The sequence below is a fragment of the Schistocerca cancellata genome, chromosome 3, assembly GCF_023864275.1.
Source record: "Schistocerca cancellata isolate TAMUIC-IGC-003103 chromosome 3, iqSchCanc2.1, whole genome shotgun sequence".
In the NCBI taxonomy this organism is placed as follows: Eukaryota; Metazoa; Arthropoda; class Insecta; order Orthoptera; family Acrididae; genus Schistocerca; species Schistocerca cancellata.
Window position 1 is genome coordinate 62,113,764 of NC_064628.1, and position 21,609 is coordinate 62,135,372.

The window sequence follows — 21,609 nt, forward strand, 5'->3', positions numbered from 1 at the left end:
TCAAAGTTTAAGGAAACTATCAGCATGCCTTTAACATTTGACGTGACCTGACGACTAGCTTTTTTGGGATGTGGAGAACCTTTCCTGGCCCAGCGTGAAGATTGAACCTTGGTTTCAACATCTTTACTGTAGACTCATGTCTCATTTGTGGAATCCAAAAGTTCTTCACAGTTTGTGAGGCGAAGTCATTCTGGGTCTTGACTTGTGAACAATGGGCTGAACTAGGCAGCAACATGATGCATTCTAAGGTCCATCTAAAATTTTATATTCTTCTGTATTCTCTCACACAGTCTGTCTTTGATTGATAGGCACAATTTCGTTGGCATTTCTCACTTGAGTGTTGTCGGTAGACATCGCTGGGCGTCTCAAATGAGGATAATTTTTAACTTCCGTCTGGCAATTTTTAAACTGTGTGAACTATTTATAACACTGAGTACGGCTTAAGCACTCATCACCATTGGCTTCCTGTGTCTCTTTAAAAGTTTTCTTGAGTGTCACATAAAATTTAATGCAGACGCGTTGCTCCTCGAACTGCGCCATCTCGAAATTCTCAAACTGTGGGTCACAACATTCTGCTCAATACAGCGTTGAAGATACCTTACATACATACCACTTACACATTAAACACAGGTGTGTGCAAGGATGTTGACTGCATTTCGCCCCAACACACCATTGGCGCAAAATTAACAAATGTTCTGGAATTTTTTGAACATGCCTCATCTCGTGCTTTGTGTGTTGGTGACCCTACACTGTCTCAGAGATGTTCAGCTGATCTGTTCTTCCCTCTCTTATTCAGCTGTTGGTCATGTCTTGTATAAATCTACTTCACAATTGCAGCAACAGTCTCATATCTAAGATGAGAGTTTGTTTCTGTCATCAGCAGCCAACACAGCACTATGTTTAAACAGCTTACAACTATGTTTACACAGGGCCGGTCATAGCATCTACATCTACATCCATATTCTGCAAACCACTGAGAAGTGCCTGTTCCATTCACATTTGGAGCCTGAGAAGAATGATTGTTTGAATGGCTCTGTGTGCACTGTAATTATTCTGATCTTGTCCTCACAATAGCTATGTGAGTGATGTGTTGGGGGTTCTAGTATTTTCCTAGGGTCATCATTTAAAACAGGTTCTTGCAACCGTGTTAGTAGACATCCTCAGGATAGTTTACATAGAACCTGCCAGTTCAGTTTCTTCAGCATCACTGTAACTCTCTCCCATGGTTGAAACAAACCTATGATCATTCCTGCTGCCCTTCTCTGTATATGTTCAGTATACGCTGTTAATCCTGTTTGATACGGGCCCCACACACTCAAGCAATATTCTAGAACCGGTCACACAAGTGTTTTGTAAACAATCTCCTTCCTAGACTGAGTGCACTTTCCCAATATTCTACCAATAAACGAAAATCTAACACCTGCTTTACTCCTAACTAAGTCTGTTTGATCGTTCCATTTCATATCCGTACAAAGTGCTATACCCAGGTATTTATACGAGTTGGCCGATTCCTATGGTGACTTATTGATATTACAGTCATATGATATTACATGTTTTGATGTTGTGAAGTGCACAAATTTACATTACTGAATATTTAAAGCATGTTATCAATCTTTGCACCATTTTGAAATCCTATCAAGATTTGACTAAACATTTAAGCCGCTTCTTTTGGACAGTACTTCATTGTAGATAACTGCATCATCTTCAGAAGGTCTGCGGTAACTCTTAATATTGCCCGCAAGATCATTAGTATACAACATGAACAGTAGAGGACCCAATACACTTCCTTGGGGTACAACCGAAGTTACTTCTGTATCTGACATTGGTGCTCTGTCTGATATAATCTGCTGTGTCCTCATTACCAAAAACCCTCAGTGCAGTCAAAATTTTGTTTGATACACCGTATGATTGTAGTTTTGACAATAAGCATAGATGTGGTACTGAGTCAACTGCTTTTCGGGAATCAACAAATACTTCATCTACCTGACTGCATTAATCCAAAGCTTTAGATATATCATATGCACAGGCACCGATTCCATGGGGCCTGAGGGGGGGCCCAAACCCCCTCCTTTTTTTAAGAATATTATTAGTTATAGTATGCTTTGTAAAATCACAAAATTATGTTGGAATTTTTTATTTTCCTTGTTTGATGATAGTTACCTTTTAAAATACATTCAATAATGAGTTAAAACAAATAATTATTACGGTCGTAAGCAGATTAACTGAAAAAGAGTTGTGCGAGTCATGATAGTGTTACAGTGCTGTGGGCACACTTAGAATTTGTCCCGGTATGCGAACCTTTGAGTAAAATCTGGCGCTGGCGGGCCTGTGCTGCGGATGCGCCGCCATCAATAGGACTGGAGCAGAAGCACCTGGAACCCTCCGCCTCACGCCGCCTTGATGCTTAGACATTAGCTTAGTGTTCTGACTTTAGTGTCTAGTGGACTATTTTGTATGACTATATTTTATTCGTTTACTGTATTCTCTTAGTGTATTGTGAATTAAGTTTGCAATGGATAAATTTGTTACCAAAAAGGTGCGAGTTGATGATACTGCAAGTTAACCTCCAACAATTATTGTGTCATCAATTGCTTCGTCATCTTCAGGCAAGAACCATTCCCAGCCAAAACCAGGACAACCCGGTAAGGGAAAATCAATTCAGAAGTCTTGGTTGATCAAATATACATGGCTAGAATATGAACCATTTACCGAAAAAGTTTTTTACAAAACCTGCAAAGAGGCAGATGCTAAAAATCTATTAAAATTTTCTTCAAAAAAAGAAGATGCATTTACTTCTTTAGGGTTTTTTAACGGAGAAAAAGACTTTGGAAAAATTTTGTCTTCATGAAAGTACATTTAGGCATAATGAAGGTGTTCTGAAACTAAATTTTATCACTAACCAAAGTGTGGCTTCCCAATTGAATGAACAGTTAGTGATGTGAAGAAAGGCCGTTTAGCTCTTGAGAGAGATTTTACTACCATGAAATTTCTATGCCGTCAAGGACTAGCAATTAGAGGGCATGAACATGTAAACTCAATTTATTTATTTATTTATTTAGTTATTTATTTATTTTTTTTCCCCAGTTGTTGCAATTCCGGAAGAATGACATAGCTGAGTTTAAAGATTGGTTAGGGCATTCGGGGTATATGTGGACGTCCCATGATATTCAAAACGAGATCATTGATCTGCTAGGAAAGTCTGTGTTGAGAAAGCTATTGACTTCAGTCAAGAAAACTGAACGTTTTTCTATTATGGTTGACAAAACAAGTGATTCTTCGATTCATGAACAAGTGTCATTTTGTATTCATACTGTCGATGATTCCTTAATCATCAACGAAGACTTTGTTGGCTTATACAAGACACCAAACACTGAATCACAAGCTCTGTTTAGTATTTTAAAAGATGTTTTTGCTCGTCTTGGTTTGTCAATGGATAACTGAAGATGACGGTGCTATGATGGTGCCTTGAATATGAGAGGTAAATTCAAACGACAAAAAAAGTTATTTTTGGATATACAACCAAAAGCACGTTATGTGCACTGCATTGCTCTCAGTTTAGATGGTTCAAATGGCTCTAAGCACTATGGGACTTAACATCTGAGGTCATCAGTCCCCTAGACTTAGAACTACTTAAACCTAACTAACCTAAGGACATCACACATATTCATGCCTGAGGCAGGATTCAAACCTGCGACCGTAGCAGCAGTGCGGTTGCGGATTGAAGCGCTTAGAACCGCTCGGCCACAGCGGCCGGCAGTCACAGTTTAGACTTGACAGTTGTACACAGTCTCCGCCATCTTCAGTCTGTGAGGGATATTATGACTTTAGCCAAGGACTTAATAAACTCCATAAGGGAATCCAATAAAAGGATGGTACTTTCCAGAAGCGTATGGTGTGAGAGCGCCAATGACCAAGCTGGTCTACGGCCACTTTGCCCGACTCGATGGGCTGTGTGAATTTCTAGTGCCTTGAGAATATTGAAATACTTTGTAGAAAATGTTTCAAAAAAAGTTCTTCAGAGGACAAAACAGAGGCAGGTTACAAATGTGTAGGCTACCTTAAGTCAAGGTTACAATTCAAGACTTATTTCTCTTTACGTCTTTATTGCCATGCAATGAACTCAGTAGAGGATGTCACTGAAAAAATTCAGTGCCCTCATCTAAATGTTGCTGATCTGGAAAAAATATGTGAGGGCTTGATTTGTATATTGAGTGGAAGGTATGATACTTTTGAATATGTTTGGGAATTGTGTTTAAAAGAAAAACCTTCACAAGTTGATGATCCTTCGCTTCCTCGGAATCGAAGTATCCAAAGAAGTATGAAACCAACAAAGCCAGCTCACCACACACTTCCAAAACCCCAAAGGAATACTACAAAGCTATTTACATTGAAGTTTGTGAAATGGTGCAATCTTGTATTGCTGAACGGTTTGCTTTAGCTGGACTCACAGAGGTCATTGCAGTTGAACAAGAGTGCTTGCTTTTAGTAAACAGAGGTGAAACAAATTTGGAAAAAATCAACTGAGTTTCTCAAAAATGACCTAGATATTGAGAGAGTGCGCTTGCACTTGACACTTCCTGGCAAATTAAAACTATGTGCCCGACCGGGACTCGAACTCGGGACCTTTGCCTTTCGCGGGCAAGTGCTCTACCAACTGAGCTACCGAAGCACAACTCATGCCCGGTACTCACAGCTTTACTTCTGCCAGTACCTCGTCTCCTACCTTCCAAACTTTACAGAAGCTGTCCTGCGAACCTTGCAGAACTAGCACTCCTGAAAGAAAGGATATTGCGGAGACATGGCTTAGCCACAGCCTGGGGGATGTTTCCAGAATGAGATTTTCACTCTGCAGTGGAGTGTGCGCTGATACGAAACTTACTGGCAGATTAAAACTGTGTGCCCGACCGAGACTCGAACTCGGGACCTTTGCCTTTCGCGGGCAAGTGCTCTACCAACTGAGCTACCGAAGCACGACTCATGCCCGGTACTCACAGCTTTACTTCTGCCAGTACCTCGTCTCCTACCTTCCAAACTTTACAGAAGCTCTCTTGCGAACCTTGCAGAACTAGCACTCCTGAAAGAAAGGATATTGTGGAGACAGGTCTTAGCCACAGCCTGGGGGATGTTTCCAGAATGAGATTTTCACTCTGCAGTGGAGTGTGCGCTGATATGAAACTTCCTGGCAGATTAAAACTGTGTGTTTCATATCAGCGCACACTCTGCTGCAGAGTGAAAATCTCATTCTGGGAATGTTAGCCGATATCGCAAAGATCTTAAAAAACACACATGATGAAAGAAAGTACATTACACAAGAGCCTGCAGTTGGAGAAATTTTATGTGAAATAGTGAAGTGCATTAAGCTTCACCAAGTAAGTCCAATCACTTAACCTACAGCAGAATGGTCATGTAGCGATCTTACACGTGTAAAGTAATATCTCCAATCAACATGGGGCGGAAGCAATTGAACAACTTGGATGTTCTTCATGCCCGCCGAGATGTTTTAGATGAGTTGGATATCCGACCATATTCAGTAATCCAGTCAGGCAGTCGACATTTGCAACTTTCTAAAGACACTCTAGCCCTAATAATGGCATTTAGAGCAATATTAAAAATATTCATAAAATAGAGAATTAAATACATACATAGAATTATATACACGCATGTTAAATTTCAGTCTCGAAATATTAGTACTAGTTTTGTGCTGTATTACTATAGTACTGTATTAGTTATTTTCAAATACTTAAATCTTTTTAGGGTGTAGGACCCAATTAAAACCCACTATTTACATACTTTCTGACTGAAAATATTGGGCATACTGTATTAACTTTATATAACTGTATTAAAGCATTAACTTTGAGGTATTGTTTTTATTTAATGAACCCTAAGCCTTATTCAAAGTAAGCTTAAATTAGCTATTTCACTTATTAATCAAAGTGCTATTACTGTACGACAGCAATATTTTATGTTTTATTTTATTAATGATAGTTTAGAATTTGAATATAATTTCATTCGTCTCAGAGCTATATACTCACTGCTCTGTAATAGTCTATAAGCGTGATTATTACTGTAAATTAAATTAGGTTTTTAGGAAAATGCTGTGCGTTTTTATGTTTTGTTTCTGTGTTCAAAGCCAAAAAAATGTCAGGCTTGTTGAGTTATCGAGAGTCCAGTTTTTGGGGTGCTAATGTTGATCACATGGCTCTAAAATGCTTAAAAAAACTTTAAAACTCACTATTTTTCATCTAAAGTTCAGAAAATTTCCCATGGCAAGACCCCCCAGTATGGGCCCCCTAATATTCTTTGTAAGTTGGCACGCTTGGTCATGTGAGAGAAGTGCGAGTTGGGTTTCACATTATCATTGTTTTGGGAACCCACATTTTTATAGATTACAGTTAGAAGACTAGCTAACTCCTCTGCAAATTCACTATAGAATCTGACAGGGGTGCCGTTGCGCCCTAGAGCTTCTTCAATATTAAGAATTTCAGCAGTTTCTCTACACCACTGATAACAATACTTATTTTATTGATATTTTTAGTGGTATGAGGATTAAATTGGAACAAACCAGTGGGTTTTCCTTTCTAAAAGAACATTTGAATATGGAGTTACACATTTCAGCTTTTGCTTTGCTACCTTTGATTTGATTTTATCAGTGAAGCAAAATAACATTGGTCAAGCCTGCTGCAGCCTACAGTGAAACAGTTTATAGTCCCTGTGTCTCTAGCAAAGCCAACCAGTGTACTTGAACAGTGCAAGAAGATCCTTTACCAGTGCTTTGCCAGACACAATTCCTTCAGGTCTGGTTGATCCAAATATTATGTGTCTTTTAATTTCCAGTGCCTCGCATTCGAAGATCAAATGTGATGCAGTTTCCTCGCCCTCACCACACATCCTACATTTGGGGTCTTTCTCTATTACCCCCATAGTATGTAGGTGTTTTTTGAAATTCCCATAGCCTGTCAATAGTCCAACCATGAGTTTCATTTCTCTCCTGTTCAAGTCCAGGATTGAGAGACTTCTCTTAGAACATGGCTTCAGCATCAATACCTTGCCATGTTTTTTGCTTTTAGACCTTAGCCCAATGTTCTACATGCTGTCTCCTTGTCCAGTCAGGTAATTTTATTTTGATCATCGCGCCTATCCTTGCCAACCTATCAGCTTGCTCATTACCACTAATCCTTGAGTGACCAGGGACCCACAATAGGTTTATCCTATTGCTTTCCCCTAGCTCCACAAGGAGTTTGTGGCATTCTGCCACAATCTTTGATCATGTTGCAGAGGCGGCCAGTGCTTTCAGGGCTGCTTGGCTGTCTGAATAAATGAAACTGCTATGATCTCTGTAGCACCTCTGCAAATTCTCCTCCACGCACACCGTGATAGCAGATATTTCTGCTTGAAACACAGTGGCCATCTTCCCTAGAGAGACTGCACTCTCCAGCCTTGGCTGCACTCCGTACACCCCAGCCCCAACACCTTGGTCTGTTTTCGAACCGTCAGTGAACCAGACTATGTCCGCAGTACGGTGTTGAAATTTGTTCTCCCAGAGCTCTCTACTCCCAACTGCTACATTGAAAGGCTTTTTGAAGCAGCTGAGAATTATTATACAGTTGGCCAGCATTTCCCCAAACATATCTACGGCTACCTCACTCAGTATTTTAGAGAGAGATCCTGGATATCCCAGTGAGTTCCAGTTTTTGCCAATCTTTAACCTGTGTGCTCCAGCTGCTGCCTCCATCTTTACCCACAGGTGTAATGGGGGCATGTCCAGCATGGTTCCCATCCAAGAGTGGGTGTGCTGCTAATTCCACTTGTAATGGCTAAGCAGGCCAATCTCTGCACCATAACAAGCTCCTTAGCACGTACCTGCTGTTCGCCTTTTTCACCACACTGTAGCCCCGTAAGTGATCATAGGCCAGCTACCACAGTGTATATCCAGTACTTGCTCTTGGGGCTTAAGCCCCAGTTTTTACCACAAGCTCTCCTGTTACTCATTAGAGTACCTTTTGCCTTGGAAAGACGGTTCGTGCAGCCACGTCTCAATCCCTGAGTCAACAGATGGGGACGTTTGCAAGACAACAACCATCTGCATGAACAGTTAAACGACGTTTGCAGCAGCATGGACTATCATCTCGGGGACCATGGCTGCGGTTACACTTGACGCTGCATCACAGACGGGAGTGCCTGCGATGGTGTAATCAATGACGAACCTGGGTGCACGAATGGCTAAACGTCATTTTTTCAGAGGAATCCATGTTCTGTTTACAGCATCATGATGGTCGGATCCAGGTCTGGGGACATCGCGGTGAACGCACATTGGAAGCGTGTATTCGTCATTGCCATACTGGCGTATCACCCGGCGTGATGGTATGGGGTGCCATTGGTTACGTCTCGGTCACCTCTTGTTCACGTTGACGGCACTTTGAAAAGTGGACGATACATTTCAGATGTGTTATGACCTGTGGCTCTACCCTTCGTTCAATCCCTGCAAAACCCTACACTTCAGCAGGATAATGCACGACTACATGTTGCAGGTCCTGTATGGGCCTTTCTGGATACTACTCTTGATGAACTGTGGTATCGTGTTGAAGCTGCATGGGCAGCTGTACCTGTGCACGCCATCCAAGCTCTGCTTGACTCAATGCCCAGGCGTATCAAGGCCGTTATTACGGCCAGAGGTGGTTGTTCTGGGTACTGATTTCTCAGGAACTATGCACCCAAATTGCGTGAAAATGTAATCACATGTCAGTTCTAGTATAATATATTTGTCCAATGAACACCCGTTTATCATCTGCATTTCTTCTTGGTGTAGCAATTTTAATGACCTGTAGTGTAGTTACAAAAAGCTGGTTGAAACCTGAAATTGATAGCAGTGAGATTTTTTGGGTATATATAAGTGTGTATCAAAACAAAAGGCTAATGGCAAATGGAGATGGTTTATTTGCCACAGTAGACAAGAAACTCAAATGCACCAAGATAGAAATGGAAGCAGCATATGAGATTGTTTGGGTCAGACTCAGTATCAACGGTGGGCATGTGATGGTAATTGGATCCTTCTCTTGCTCAACACACTCATCTCCTGCTGTAACCAAAAGCTTTCGAGAAAACCTCGGTTCACTTGTAAGTAAGTTCCCCAATCATACTGTAATTGTTGGTGGAGACTTTAATCATCTAAGAATCAATTGGGAAAACTACAGTTTTGTTAGTGGTGGGCATGATAAGACATCCTGTGAAATAATACTAAATGCCTCCTCCGAAAACTACTTAGAACAGTTAGTTCAGAATGATATCCATTATAGAAGTATAGTGGATCTAATGGCAACAAGTAGACCAGAGCTCACTGACTGGTATCAGTGGTCGTGATGCAGTCATGGCAACAATGATTACAAAAGTACAAAGGGGAGTCAAAACAAGCAGAAACTATAAAAAAAATCAGTAGTGTCATATTTCAGTGAGGAACTTGAAACTTTCAGCTCAGGGCAGAAGCATATGGTGGAGTTCCGGCTCGAGTTTAAAAGAATAGTTGACCATGCAATGGATAGGTATATATCCAGTAGGACAGTTCGTAATGGGAGGGAACCTCCATGGTATACATTCACTGTGAAGAAACTTATAAAGAAACAGAGGTTACTGCATAATAGGTGTGAAACAAAGTGTAAGACTATAGATAAACAGATGTTGAATGAAACATATGTTTGGCTGTTAAGAGAGCAATGTGTGATGCATTCAGTGGCTATTGTAGCAGAATATTGTCAAGTGATCTTCACAAACCCAAAGAAATTGTGGCCCTATGTAAAGGCTTTTAGTGGCACCAAAGCCAGTGTAGAGAGCCTAGTGAATGAGATGGGAACTGAAATTGAGGTTAGCAAAGCAAAATCTGAAATGCATAACTGTTTTCAAGTGTTCCTTTGCAAAAGAAAACCCAGGAGGATTGCCCCAACTTAATCCTCGTACCACTGAAAAGATGACTGAAAGAAGTATTAGTGTCAGTGGTGTAAAGAAACAGCTGAAACTGCTAAAATTGAACAAAGCTTCAGGACCCGTTGGAATCCTTCTCAGATTCTATACTGAATTTGTGGCTGAGTTAGCCCCTCTTATAACTATAGTCAATCGTAGACCCGTCAGACAAAAAACCGTGCCCAGTTCTTGGAAAAAGACACAGGTAGCATCCATGTACAAGAAGGGTAGGAGAAGTGATCCACAAAATTACCATCCACTATCCTTGATATCAATTTGTTGTAGAATCTTAGAACATATTCTGTGTCCAAACATAATGAGGTATCTTGAACAGTATGACCACCTCAATGTCAACCAGCATGAATTTCGGAAACACTGATGATAGGAAAAGCTAGATGAAGGCAGTCAGGTAGATGCTGTATTTCTTGATTTCTGAAAAGCATTTGACTCTGTACCACACCTACACTTATTGTCAAAGGTATGATCATATGGAGTATCAAGTGAAATTTGTGACGGTACTGAGGAAGGAACATGTTATTTTGGATGGGGAGTCATTGTCAGATGTAGAAATAATGCTGGTTGTGCCCCAGGGAATGTATTGGGACCTTTGCTGTTGATAATGTATATTTAATAGTAAAATCGGGCTTTTTGCAGATGATGCCATTACATGTAATGAAGTACTATCTGAAAGAAGCTGCATAAATATGCAGTTAAATCTTGATAAGATTTCAAAGTGGTGCAGAGATTGGCAACTTACTTTAAGTGTTCAGAAATGTAAAATTTTGCACTTCACAGAATGGGAAAAAAAGTAGTTTCCTATGACTATAAATTCAATGAGTCACTGTTGGTATATTTCAACCCATACAAATACCTGGGTGTAACACTTTATAGGAATATGAAGTGGAATGATCACATACGTTCAGTCGTGGGTTAAGCATGTGTTACACTTCAGTTTATTGGTAAAATACTGGGGAAGTGCAATCAATCTACAAAGGAGATGCTTACAAATCCCTCGTGTAACTGGTTCTAGAATACTGCTCAAGTGTGGGGACTGTTATAACCTTTAATCACCAATAATTGTGTGGATATTCAAACACACTCACTTAGAAACAATAGCTGGTTACATGATAACAACTCAGTATCTCTTATTCGACTGCCGTGCCGTGACATGCGGCCGGCGCCGTTCGTAGCTAGGTGGCGCTCCCGCGCGTACTGTCGTGGCGGCACTGTTAAATGTCATGGCACTGTTACAACAGGGACCCCGTACCAGATAGGACTAACTTGGGATTTTGAACGTATAGAGAGAAAGGCAACACAATGGTCACACGTGTGTTTAATCTGTGGGAGAGCATCACAGAGATACTGAAGGAACTGAACTGAAAGACTCTTGTAGATAGATGTAAACTATCCAAAGAAGTTTCAAAAATCATCTTTAAATGATTACTCTAGGAGTACACTACAAACCTATTCGTATGCTCACATAAGTATCAGGAGGACGACGTTAGAATAATTACTGCATGCACAGAGGCATTCAAACAATCGTTCTTCCTGCACTCCGTATGTGAATGGGACAGGAAGAAACCCTAATAAATGGTACAATGGGATGTTCCATCTGCCATGCAACTTACGGTGTTTTGTGGAATATAGATGTAATAAACTCAAACGTAGTCTGGTAAGAACGTATTAACAGTATGCAGAAATACAGCGTGAGCGTCATATCTCGTGTGCAAACTTTTAGATTTAGTCACTATTGAGTATCTAATGGTGGAATACTTGTGTTAGTCTCATGCCTGGTTCACTTTAGTCATGTTACAGGCGATATTAAAAACACGGAAGAAGATTGTTTGAATAATATACACAGCTGGTCCCAAGGAACAATGCCACTCTCTTCTTGTCAACCTGAAAATACTTGGAGTTATAAACTTCTGCATTGACACTTCCCCGGTAACTCCCAAAAATAATTTGTTCAGTTTTTTTGTAACAGAGTCCCATATTATGCTCAGTCCACAACCTTTTTCACATTTACAGTTAAGTTTCATGGTTGATTACTGAACCATTCATTTCATAAGCTATAAGTGTTCCATAATATGAGCCATATTAGTTTTTAAGAATACATCTGTGATAGTAGTCTTTTTTTTGTAAGAATTCTTTTGTTAAAAAATATTTTTTTAATTATAAAGACTATTCTACTCTGTGGTCAGTGGGAAAGACAGTTAGAACTGAAAATCTTCTACTGGGCTGAAATTGCTATGCCACTTCATCATACTTGTGACCTGATTGCCTTTTCTTTATTTATCCAATAACATTTGACTTACACTCATCCCTAGACTACTACCTACCAGCAAGGTGTTCATCCTCCCAGTTGTCTTTGTGTCTGACCTGCCTTTAAGTTACACATCTACCAGTGTGCTGCACCCTACTTTCTCCTCCATGTTGTGAGACTCCTCATATACTTTAGGCCAGATTTAGAAGTTTCATTAAATCATAAAGAAACCTCGTGAAATGAAACTTTTATTAATTTCTGAGAAAATGTCTCTCTGGAGTACAGCAGTTTATTTATTATTTAAAATTGAATATCCACAGTCTCAACCGCAATAAACTTTTATTTTTATATTTATATATATAAGGTTACCAGTTTTGGTGTGTTTTGCGCCATCTTCAGACCCACACCATAATGTAGATGGTGGATGTGAACTGAGCAGGTACTGCTCCCCCACGAATGCTAACTACTCACATAGCTGTTAGCATTCATGCAGGTGCTGCGCTAACTGCTATGTCAGTTGTTAGCATTCGTGGAGAAGCAGTGTCTGCTCAGTTCACAGCCACCATCTACATTATGGTGTGGATTTGAAAATAGTGCAAAACAGGTGGAAACTGTTAACCTTTTATAAATAAAAAAAGAAAGTTTATTGCAGTTGTGACTGTTTATATTCAATTTATAAAAAAAACTTTTATTATTCAAAATTAATTGAAATTTAAAGTTGAGTTATTTGTTTTTTACATAATCTTGTATGTTAGTGATGCATTTTAGCCATCCTTTCATAAGTTTTTAATGCAAAAACAAATAACAACAATGCCATTTTCAAAGAAAGTGCAAGAACTTGACTGAAATGATTCGGTACAAATGGTTAAATGGTTGCACTTCTGCATTGGTCGTGAAGTGCTCTCAACTTAGAGCTTCCTTGAGCAATCCAAACAGATGGAAGTCACACGGTGGTAAGTCTGGTTGAAGGCTGTAACCCAAAGCATATTGGCCTTTGTTTGTTGGGCTGTTGCTGCAATGTGAGTTTGGCATTGTCATGGTGGAGCAACACACTTCTGATCTAGTTTCTGTGCCTTTTTGAGTGGTAGGCACCTTGAACTTGTTGACAGCAATGGTCCTATGTTCCTGCAGGAAATCGACCACAAGAACAACATAGCCATGAGTGTATCCTCAGAGAATCATATCTTGACTTCCATCTGCCTCCACATACTGATTTTCTTTGATTCAGGGGTTTTATCTCCTTTCTTGCATCTCATGAGAAGTGTGAAATGACTTGCGATTTATTCAACTTTTGCTGTTTATTCAACAACTTTAGAACCCAGTGAGCTGTCACTTACAGGAATCTCAACTCATTCTGGATAGTAATACTTCCGTAACTGATTTTAAGTTTTAGGGACTTCAAGCCCAGTTAAGTGAAAGTTTATTTCCAAGAACTGTGAGGGGAGAAGGTGACTAATTTCAGCAACATTAATAATCCTGTTCAGGAGAAAACTTTTTGCAATCTGTTGCACAACAAGAACAAAGTACTCTCTCTCTCTCTCTCTCTCTCTCTCTCTCTCTCTCTCTCTCTCTCTCTCTCTCTCTCTCTCTCTCTCTCTTTCTGTCTTTCTTTCTTTCTTTCGTTCACATACGTGAACGCACACTCATTGCAGCAGTCTTCACAGGGTCACAGGCACAAACATTTCCCCATTTTTTCATGGTCTCGGTTCAAAAAGTCATTTATATTTGATGTTCACTCGTTTAGTGTTATGTAAAATGTCACTTGAACTCAGTTCCCTTACCATTCCTTGCTTCTAATATTTTCCTAGTTCTTTCTTCAGAATGTCTAATTCACATATTGTGGAATCTAATTGACCCTGAAGAGCAAAAATCTTTCTCATCTGACCAGTGATTATCTTCTCTGTGTGATGTATAGTTTTGTGGGAATGCATCAGTGAGTTCTCTGATGAATTTCCCCACACAGGTCACCAAGTGAAACATAATTCAAAACACTCACATCCCACTCCATGTCTATCTATTCTTTGGTAACATTCTCATTTGTTAAACGTTGTAATATAAATTTACAACTAAAACTCAGATTAAAATAGTTACGGAAGCTTACAATAGAAGAACTTCTTCTATTCATACGAAACAAAGTTAGGCTTAGATATGTATCAAAGGAAAGACACATTCTGAGGCATCAGAGAATTGTTAGTATTGGAGGGAAGTGTGTGTGTTGGAGGGGGGGGGGTAAAAATTGCAGATTGAGATCAGGAGATGAGTACAGTAAGCAGGTTCAAATGGATGTGGGTTTCAGTAGTTATTCAGAGATGAAGAAGCTTGCACAGGATAGAGCAGCATGGAGAACTGCATCAAACCAATCCTCGTACTAAAGACTACAGCAACAACAAGTCTTCACCATGTAACAGACTGTAATAGAACTGTTAGGTGCCACAAGGCTTGTGAGAAATCACGTTTGCATATTTTGTTGGTTCTTCAATTAGGATAGAGTGCTGCGTTCTGCAAGAAGTTTCCAGTTCAGTAGTAAACCAGGTTAGATACATCATATGAATCTAATTGCTTTTCATGTCACTGTTTTTCTGAATGTAAAGACTTTTGAGAGTCGAGGAGTGCCAACTCCATCAGGTTTTATACTTTGTGACATATGTTTTATGAAAAGCTAAAGATTGGTTTCATTTTTTGTCCATCCCTCCCTCTAACTATCAGACCATGTGCTGATTGCCATGGCTGTCTTTTTACCCCTGCAGATGGATTGTTACATTTGAGCTATGAATAAGATTAAAAATCAGCTGCAGATAAGAAGACAGCAGTTTAGGAAGTTAGTTCTATGGGTGTAGTATTTTTTGTATACTGTCTATACAGGATCCACTAAAAAGATGCATTTGTTCTGGTTTCAGGTTGTCCTTTCGGCATGCTCATCATATTTTCAGAAGTTGCTGATGGAGAACCCATGCAAGCATCCCACAATTATTATGCCTCAAGATGTATGCTTTAGTGATCTCAAATTTATTATTGAATTTGTGTATCGTGGAGAGATTGATGTCTCACAAGCAGAGCTGCAGGTAATTCGCTTGCAAATTTCATGATAATATAATAATAATTCTAATAGTAACAATAAAATAAAGCTAGAGAAAATATCTATACTCAGGAGGTGGTGCCCAATTTAGATACAAATGAAAAGTGATAAAATACCTAATTTCATCCTGCATTTTTGGAGGCAAGATCTGTTACTTTATCACCACCAAAAGCCAATATCCATTGTGGCTCAAAGGCGCTACAGACTGCAGCTGACAATCACCACAAGGGGCGTGTGCAGCAAGTCATGTGGACTGAACCTCTTGCGGCAACAGCACCAAGCAGGGAGCCATGATTCAGTCTAGTACAATCTGTTAAATGACCTGCTATCAGTCACAGCATTCTGCTTATTGGATTTCGAATCTGCATTGTACCGGAACATGTTCCCATTACTGACTTTCACTTAATGTTCTGCTCTCAATGAACTTCACTTTATGTATTACATGACCATGTTGGAAGCTGACAGAAAAGTGGCTACCATGTCTTGTCCTATCATGCTTTCAGTGACATGTTCACAATTATTCGGAAGTTTGGTAACAACAGCAGCAGCAGCAGTTTGCACTTAAAGAGGAACACCACCAGCAACTGCCGTCACTGCAACGGTAGCAGTACAAGGAACAACAGCAAGAACAGCACCTTTCTCTTAGGCAGTTCATGTCTTAGCAGTAACAGAGATGTCAGTCCACAGCAGCAGTGTAGAAATTGACACCATTTTCGGACCATAGAGCTTTGTCTTTCCATGATATGTGCTCTGGTAACTGATTACTATAGTCATCATATGCACCTCATTGCAGCTGGGCTACAGTTTAATCAGTGCCATAATGATATATGATTGTGCACCTTGCTCCTGACAGATGGTCACAGCAAAAGCTTTGACTATGTCTGATCCTAGTGTTGGTAAATTGTATACAAGTGCTGGAGCTCAGCATGCTTTCAAAAATGAAATTAAAGTACCAAAAGTAGTCTCCTGTCATTCTGACCAGCAAGCAACTGATAATTCTGACTCCTCATGTTCTTTTTGTGCCATTAAAGTCTCACAAGAGTTCACGGGTAATCCAGATGCAGGTGTCTTGTGGAGGGCTTAAGTACATAAATCATTCTGCCCCCCTCACTGTCAAGTGGCCTTCCTTGGAGTAGTACCTCTAGGCATTTGAAACTGAATGCCAGGTCTGTTCAAAAAATTACGGAACATTCGTAATTTTTCACCAATAGTGTGTTGCAGTGGAATGCGGTTGGCATCCCTACACACACCTGTGTTTAAAGTGTAATTGCCAGAAGCTTCATTGTTATATGTCTGTTAGTTATTGTTCAGCGCTTTATTGAGTAGGACATCGTGTCCCACATTTTGTGAATTTCAACATGGCACAGTTAGAGGAGCAATGTGTCTGTATTAAATGTTGTCTGTGTAGGCAGGAAGCCTACAATGATGAATGCTTAAGCCGTACTTGGTGTTACGAATGGTTCACATGGCTTAAAAATAGTCAGAAGGAAGTTAAAAATGATCCTCATTTAAGACTCCCTTCAATGTCTACCAATGATGCTCATGTCAGGAACATCAATGAAATTGTGTGTGCTGATCAAAGATTGACTGTCCAAGAGATTGCAGAAGAAGGTAACATTTCAGTTGGATCATGTCATGAAATCCTGACACAGCACCTTGGAATGCATCAAATTGCTGCCAAGTTTGTCTACGGCTCGTGACTCAAGACAAAAAAGATGTTTGCCACTAAATCTGTGAAGAGCTTTTGGATTCTGCGAATGAGATCAAGGTGTTCCTATAGAGAATCATAACTCAAGGTGAGATGTGGGTCTATGGTTATGATGTTGAGACCAGGGTTCATCCTTCAAATTCGGTCACGAAAGGTTCTCAAAGACCGAATAAAAGCTTGTGAGGTTAGGTCAAATGTCAAAGCCACACTGATAGTTTTCTTTGACTTTGAAGGATTAGTTCATAATGAATTTGTGCCACAGGGACAAACTATTAATCGATGGTACTATCGGGACATGTTTCGACGGCTGCAAAAAAATGAGAGAAGGAAATGGCTTGAAATGTGGCAAAGACAATTCATTGCTTTTGCATCACGGTAACACACTTGCACATTCATTCCTTTCGGTCCGTGACTGTTGCACAAAAAATGAAATCACTGTGCTGGTTCATCCTCTGTACTCCATAGAGCTGTTCCCCCATTTCTTCTGTTGCTGTAGGTATGCTTGGATAACTTACTATATTGGTGACACCTGCTAAAAGAACTAATTCTGCTGGTTTTGTATTACATGGTAGATGGTTTACACACAGGGGGAACAATGGCAGATCCAAGAACTGATTACATTTGTTGAATTACTAAGTACAACTTTCTGCATTCGCTCAGTTAGAAATGACTATTTGTTGGCTACACCATCAATTCCATAAAACCTCAGCTTATCAAGGAGTAGGAGGATATTGTGGTTCACACAGCCAAATGCTTTAGGTAGGTTACATAAAATACCAACTGGTGCTACTTTGTTATTCAATGCTTGTACAATTTGGTGAGTGTACTTGTAAATGACATTTCCAGTAGAGCAGCTCTTCTGAAATCGAAAGCGTGAATTTGAGTTTATTATTGTTGCTCGTGTGGGCTACTGTTCTATAATGCATCAGTTTTTCAAAAGTTTTGGAAAATGGTGTCAGTAGTGAAGCAGGTAAGTAGTTACTGATATGTCTCCTATCACCTCTCTTATAGAGGGGCTGAAAATTGCAAATTTCATGAACGATCGCAAATTTCAACTTCTTTGGTAAAGTGCCTGGAGTAAGTGATTCATTATGTATTTGATAAAAGGCAGAACTTATTACATGGGAACAAATCTTTAGTACTCTGTTGGAAATAACACACACACACACACACACACACACACACACACACACACACACACACACACACACACACACCTCTTTTTTTTCCAGAAGGAGAACTCGATGATACGCTCATATGATTGAATTTTATGATAGTTGCTTTTTCAACTTGCTGCTGTGCTTTGTATCTTGAACTGTTTACACCCGTAATTTTTTTTTACCATATTTAAGAAATGATTATTGAACAAATTTACAACATGTGACTCATCATTTACAGTCCTTCCATTTAAGTCAGTAGTGATACTGTCCTATTCTTTGGCTGATTGTCCTGTCTCTTGTTTCACTTCATTCCATATAGCCTTAAGGCTGTTGTCAGAATTACTGATTTCTGACATACAGTAGAGTCCTGTTAATCCGAACTAATTGGGACTGGGCCTTGTTCGGATTACCTATTTGTTCGGATTACCTATTTGTTCGGATTACCTATTTGTTCGGATTACCTATTTGTTCGGATTACCTATTTGTTCGGATTACCTATTTGTTCAGATTACCTATTTGTTCGGATTACCTATTTGTTCGGATTACCTATTTGTTCGGATTACCTATTTGTTCGGATTAGCCGGAATTGCAGTGAAGAGTTTCTACAGTGAAGTATACCAAGCAGACAAGTAGGTACACCATGGTAACAAATGGGAACAAGTGTGGGAACAATGGCTCACTCTCACTCACTCCCTGTCCTTATTGTTGTGCGTTGTTGAGATGAGTAAACGGAAATATACAACATTAACTCTCAAAGAAAAACTGAATGCTTTGAAGCTGATAGAATGTATCTAAACTGGAAACGGAACTGGGTGTTGGTAAAGCAACCATTTGTGATTGGAAGAAGAACCAAGTGAAGCTTGAACAATCCTGTGCAACGTCTTTGGGAAAACCACTCGAAATTCTGCATACTTTGAAATAGTCCTAGTACGATAAAGTGGATGAAGATCTTTTCCCTAGGTTTACGCAAGAAAGAGAAAGGGGGACTCCTCTGAATGGAGCACTAGTTCAGTCGAAGACTGCTTACCTGAACAAGTTAATGAATGGAGCGGAGTCTTTTAGTACGAGTATGGGTTGGTTGGACATATCCAAAAAACTTCATGGAATCAGTCAGCTAACAATTACTGGAGAAAAGCTTTCTTCTGACCGTAATGGAATACTTGGGTGTGTTTGAAAAAATAAGAGAGGGGACAGTATTCTCCCCAACAAATTTATAATGCTGTCGAGACTGGCCTTAATTTTATGACATTGCCAACAAAAAGTTTGGCATTAAAAGCAGAAGACAATGTGTGACTTTATTAGTGTACAGTAACGCTGCTGGTAATCGCAAGCTGCCTTTAATGCTGATCGGCAAATCTGCTAGGCCCAGAGCTTTTAAAAACTGCAACATGAAGTTCCTGCTCGTATATTATAGCAACCAGAAAAAAGCATGGATGGATGGTAGCTGTTCAAAGAATGGTTTCACGGCCGGTTTGTTCCCTCTGTTCAATTGTTTTCTAAGGAAAATCATTTGTCCCATCTTTCTGATTGATAATGCGCCATCTTACCCCAACTCTGAGGAATTATGCAATGGAGAAATTGTGGTGAAGTGTTTGTCGCCGAGTGTCACACCACTTCTACAGCCGATGGATCAGGGCGTACTGCAAACATTAAAACTGATTTACAGAAAACAATTTTTAAGAATGCTGATCCAAGATGATAGCATTCCTTTTGTGGACAAAATTAAAAAGATCAATGTGAAGGATGTTGTTTATTGGGCCACTGAGGCATGGCAGAATATTTCAGAAAATACTCTGAGAAAATTGTGGAGAAAACTGTGGACATCTTTTGAATTTCAGGGCAACCTAGTTTAAAATGAAAAGGAAAATCTACTACAAATGATACAGACAATCCCTGGATGTGAAGAAGCTAGTGAAGGAGACATAGATGAGTGGATGGTAGCAGATGGGGCAAGTGTGAAGAACCTTAATGACACTGATTTAGTTGTTGCTGTGACTCAAGACCAGGAAGAAGTGGACTGCTGTGATGGAAGTGACAATGAGCCTGAAAGCGACAAAGGAGAGCTGGTGCCATACAATGGCACAGCAGAATCCCTTCACCTCACGCTATGTTATTTGGAGCAACAGCCCACTGCTACACCTGCTGATTTGATGTTTATGAGACAATGGCGAAACTATGCATTATATAACAGACTGTCTTCATTACGCCAGAAAACAATGACTGAGTTTTGTCATCTAAAAAGTAGGGATAAAATGTCCGCTGTATTTTACTAAGTTTGACAGCTTTTATTTCATTGTTATGCATTGTTTATACCTAATGTTTTCTTGCCAATTTTTTAATGCATATTACTAATAAATCTTTATATGTTGTTATTTTGTAATTTACATGACTATTAGAATTCTTCACTGAAAGGTTTAGCGTGCTTGTCACTGTGGTGACAGTTTTTCCTCCAATTGCAACTTTCCCATGTACATGAATAGCTTATCAAAGAATTTAGTTCAAATAAATTTTCTGATACTTATTTATGAATGGCATTTCAAGGAATAAAAAACATCAAACTATCAATATTTGGTTTGTAAAATTACTTGCTATTGTTCTTTTGCATTTCAACATCTTAGTATCTGCCAGCTATTAATTAAGAGCAGAAATGAATAAAATTAATTAAAACAGAAATTATAAAATTACTGTATACAAGTCCCTTCACATGTTGTAGTTATTGTCACACATGATTTGATTCATGAAGATTGCTACAGTAAGAAATCAGTTTATTTGATTTCAAACATTTTTATTTCTTTCAACAGTCATTTTTCATCAACTGATCTACATATCATTATTATTTGACATTGTCATTTTTTCTCTCACAAGAAAGAGCACTGTGCTAGAAATTGTGGTGTACAGATATTTCAGTTGTTTATCTCTGTTATTTTCTGCATACACATTTCTGTCATACACATTTAAGCATTACTATTGTATTTATATTACACAAGAATGAATAAACTCCACTGACTTGTCCTGTTAAGGGCAAGGAAGTGACCATAGTATTTTTGCAAAGTGATAGCATGGTTAGTTTTTGTTTAAGTGTCTCACTTCTATCGAGGAAACAAAAGACACCACAAATTAACAGTGCTAATCATTGTTACTTTTTATTTACACTTGAATCAGTGATGTAATAAACAAGATATACTGAACATTGTAACAAGTCTGGATTTTTTTGTGTTGCAATATACAGTGTGTTACAAAATATACTGACAGAATTTTGCTGTGTAAATAGAAGATAAAAGGAAACACATTTTTATCTGATAAAAATGTCACATGTACAGTTTTCCCTGCTAGGTGTCCATGAAGGTTTTGATGCTAGTGACATTCAGAGATGGTGTTCAAACTACCTTGTTGAGACATTACAGGCAATGTCATATGTTTACATTTATGCACAACTGTACACTATTATGCT

General features: G+C 39.3%; 1 protein-coding gene across 1 annotated transcript in view; it reads left to right on the top strand.

Moving 5' to 3' along the window:
• LOC126176968 (protein bric-a-brac 1-like) overlaps positions 1-21,609 on the top strand; it is a 267,469-nt gene that overhangs the window by 101,842 nt on the left and 144,018 nt on the right. The window contains exon 3 of the mRNA XM_049924174.1: positions 15,112-15,276. Coding sequence (XP_049780131.1) covers positions 15,112-15,276 — 165 coding nt within the window. The remainder of the gene's footprint in view (positions 1-15,111; positions 15,277-21,609) is intronic.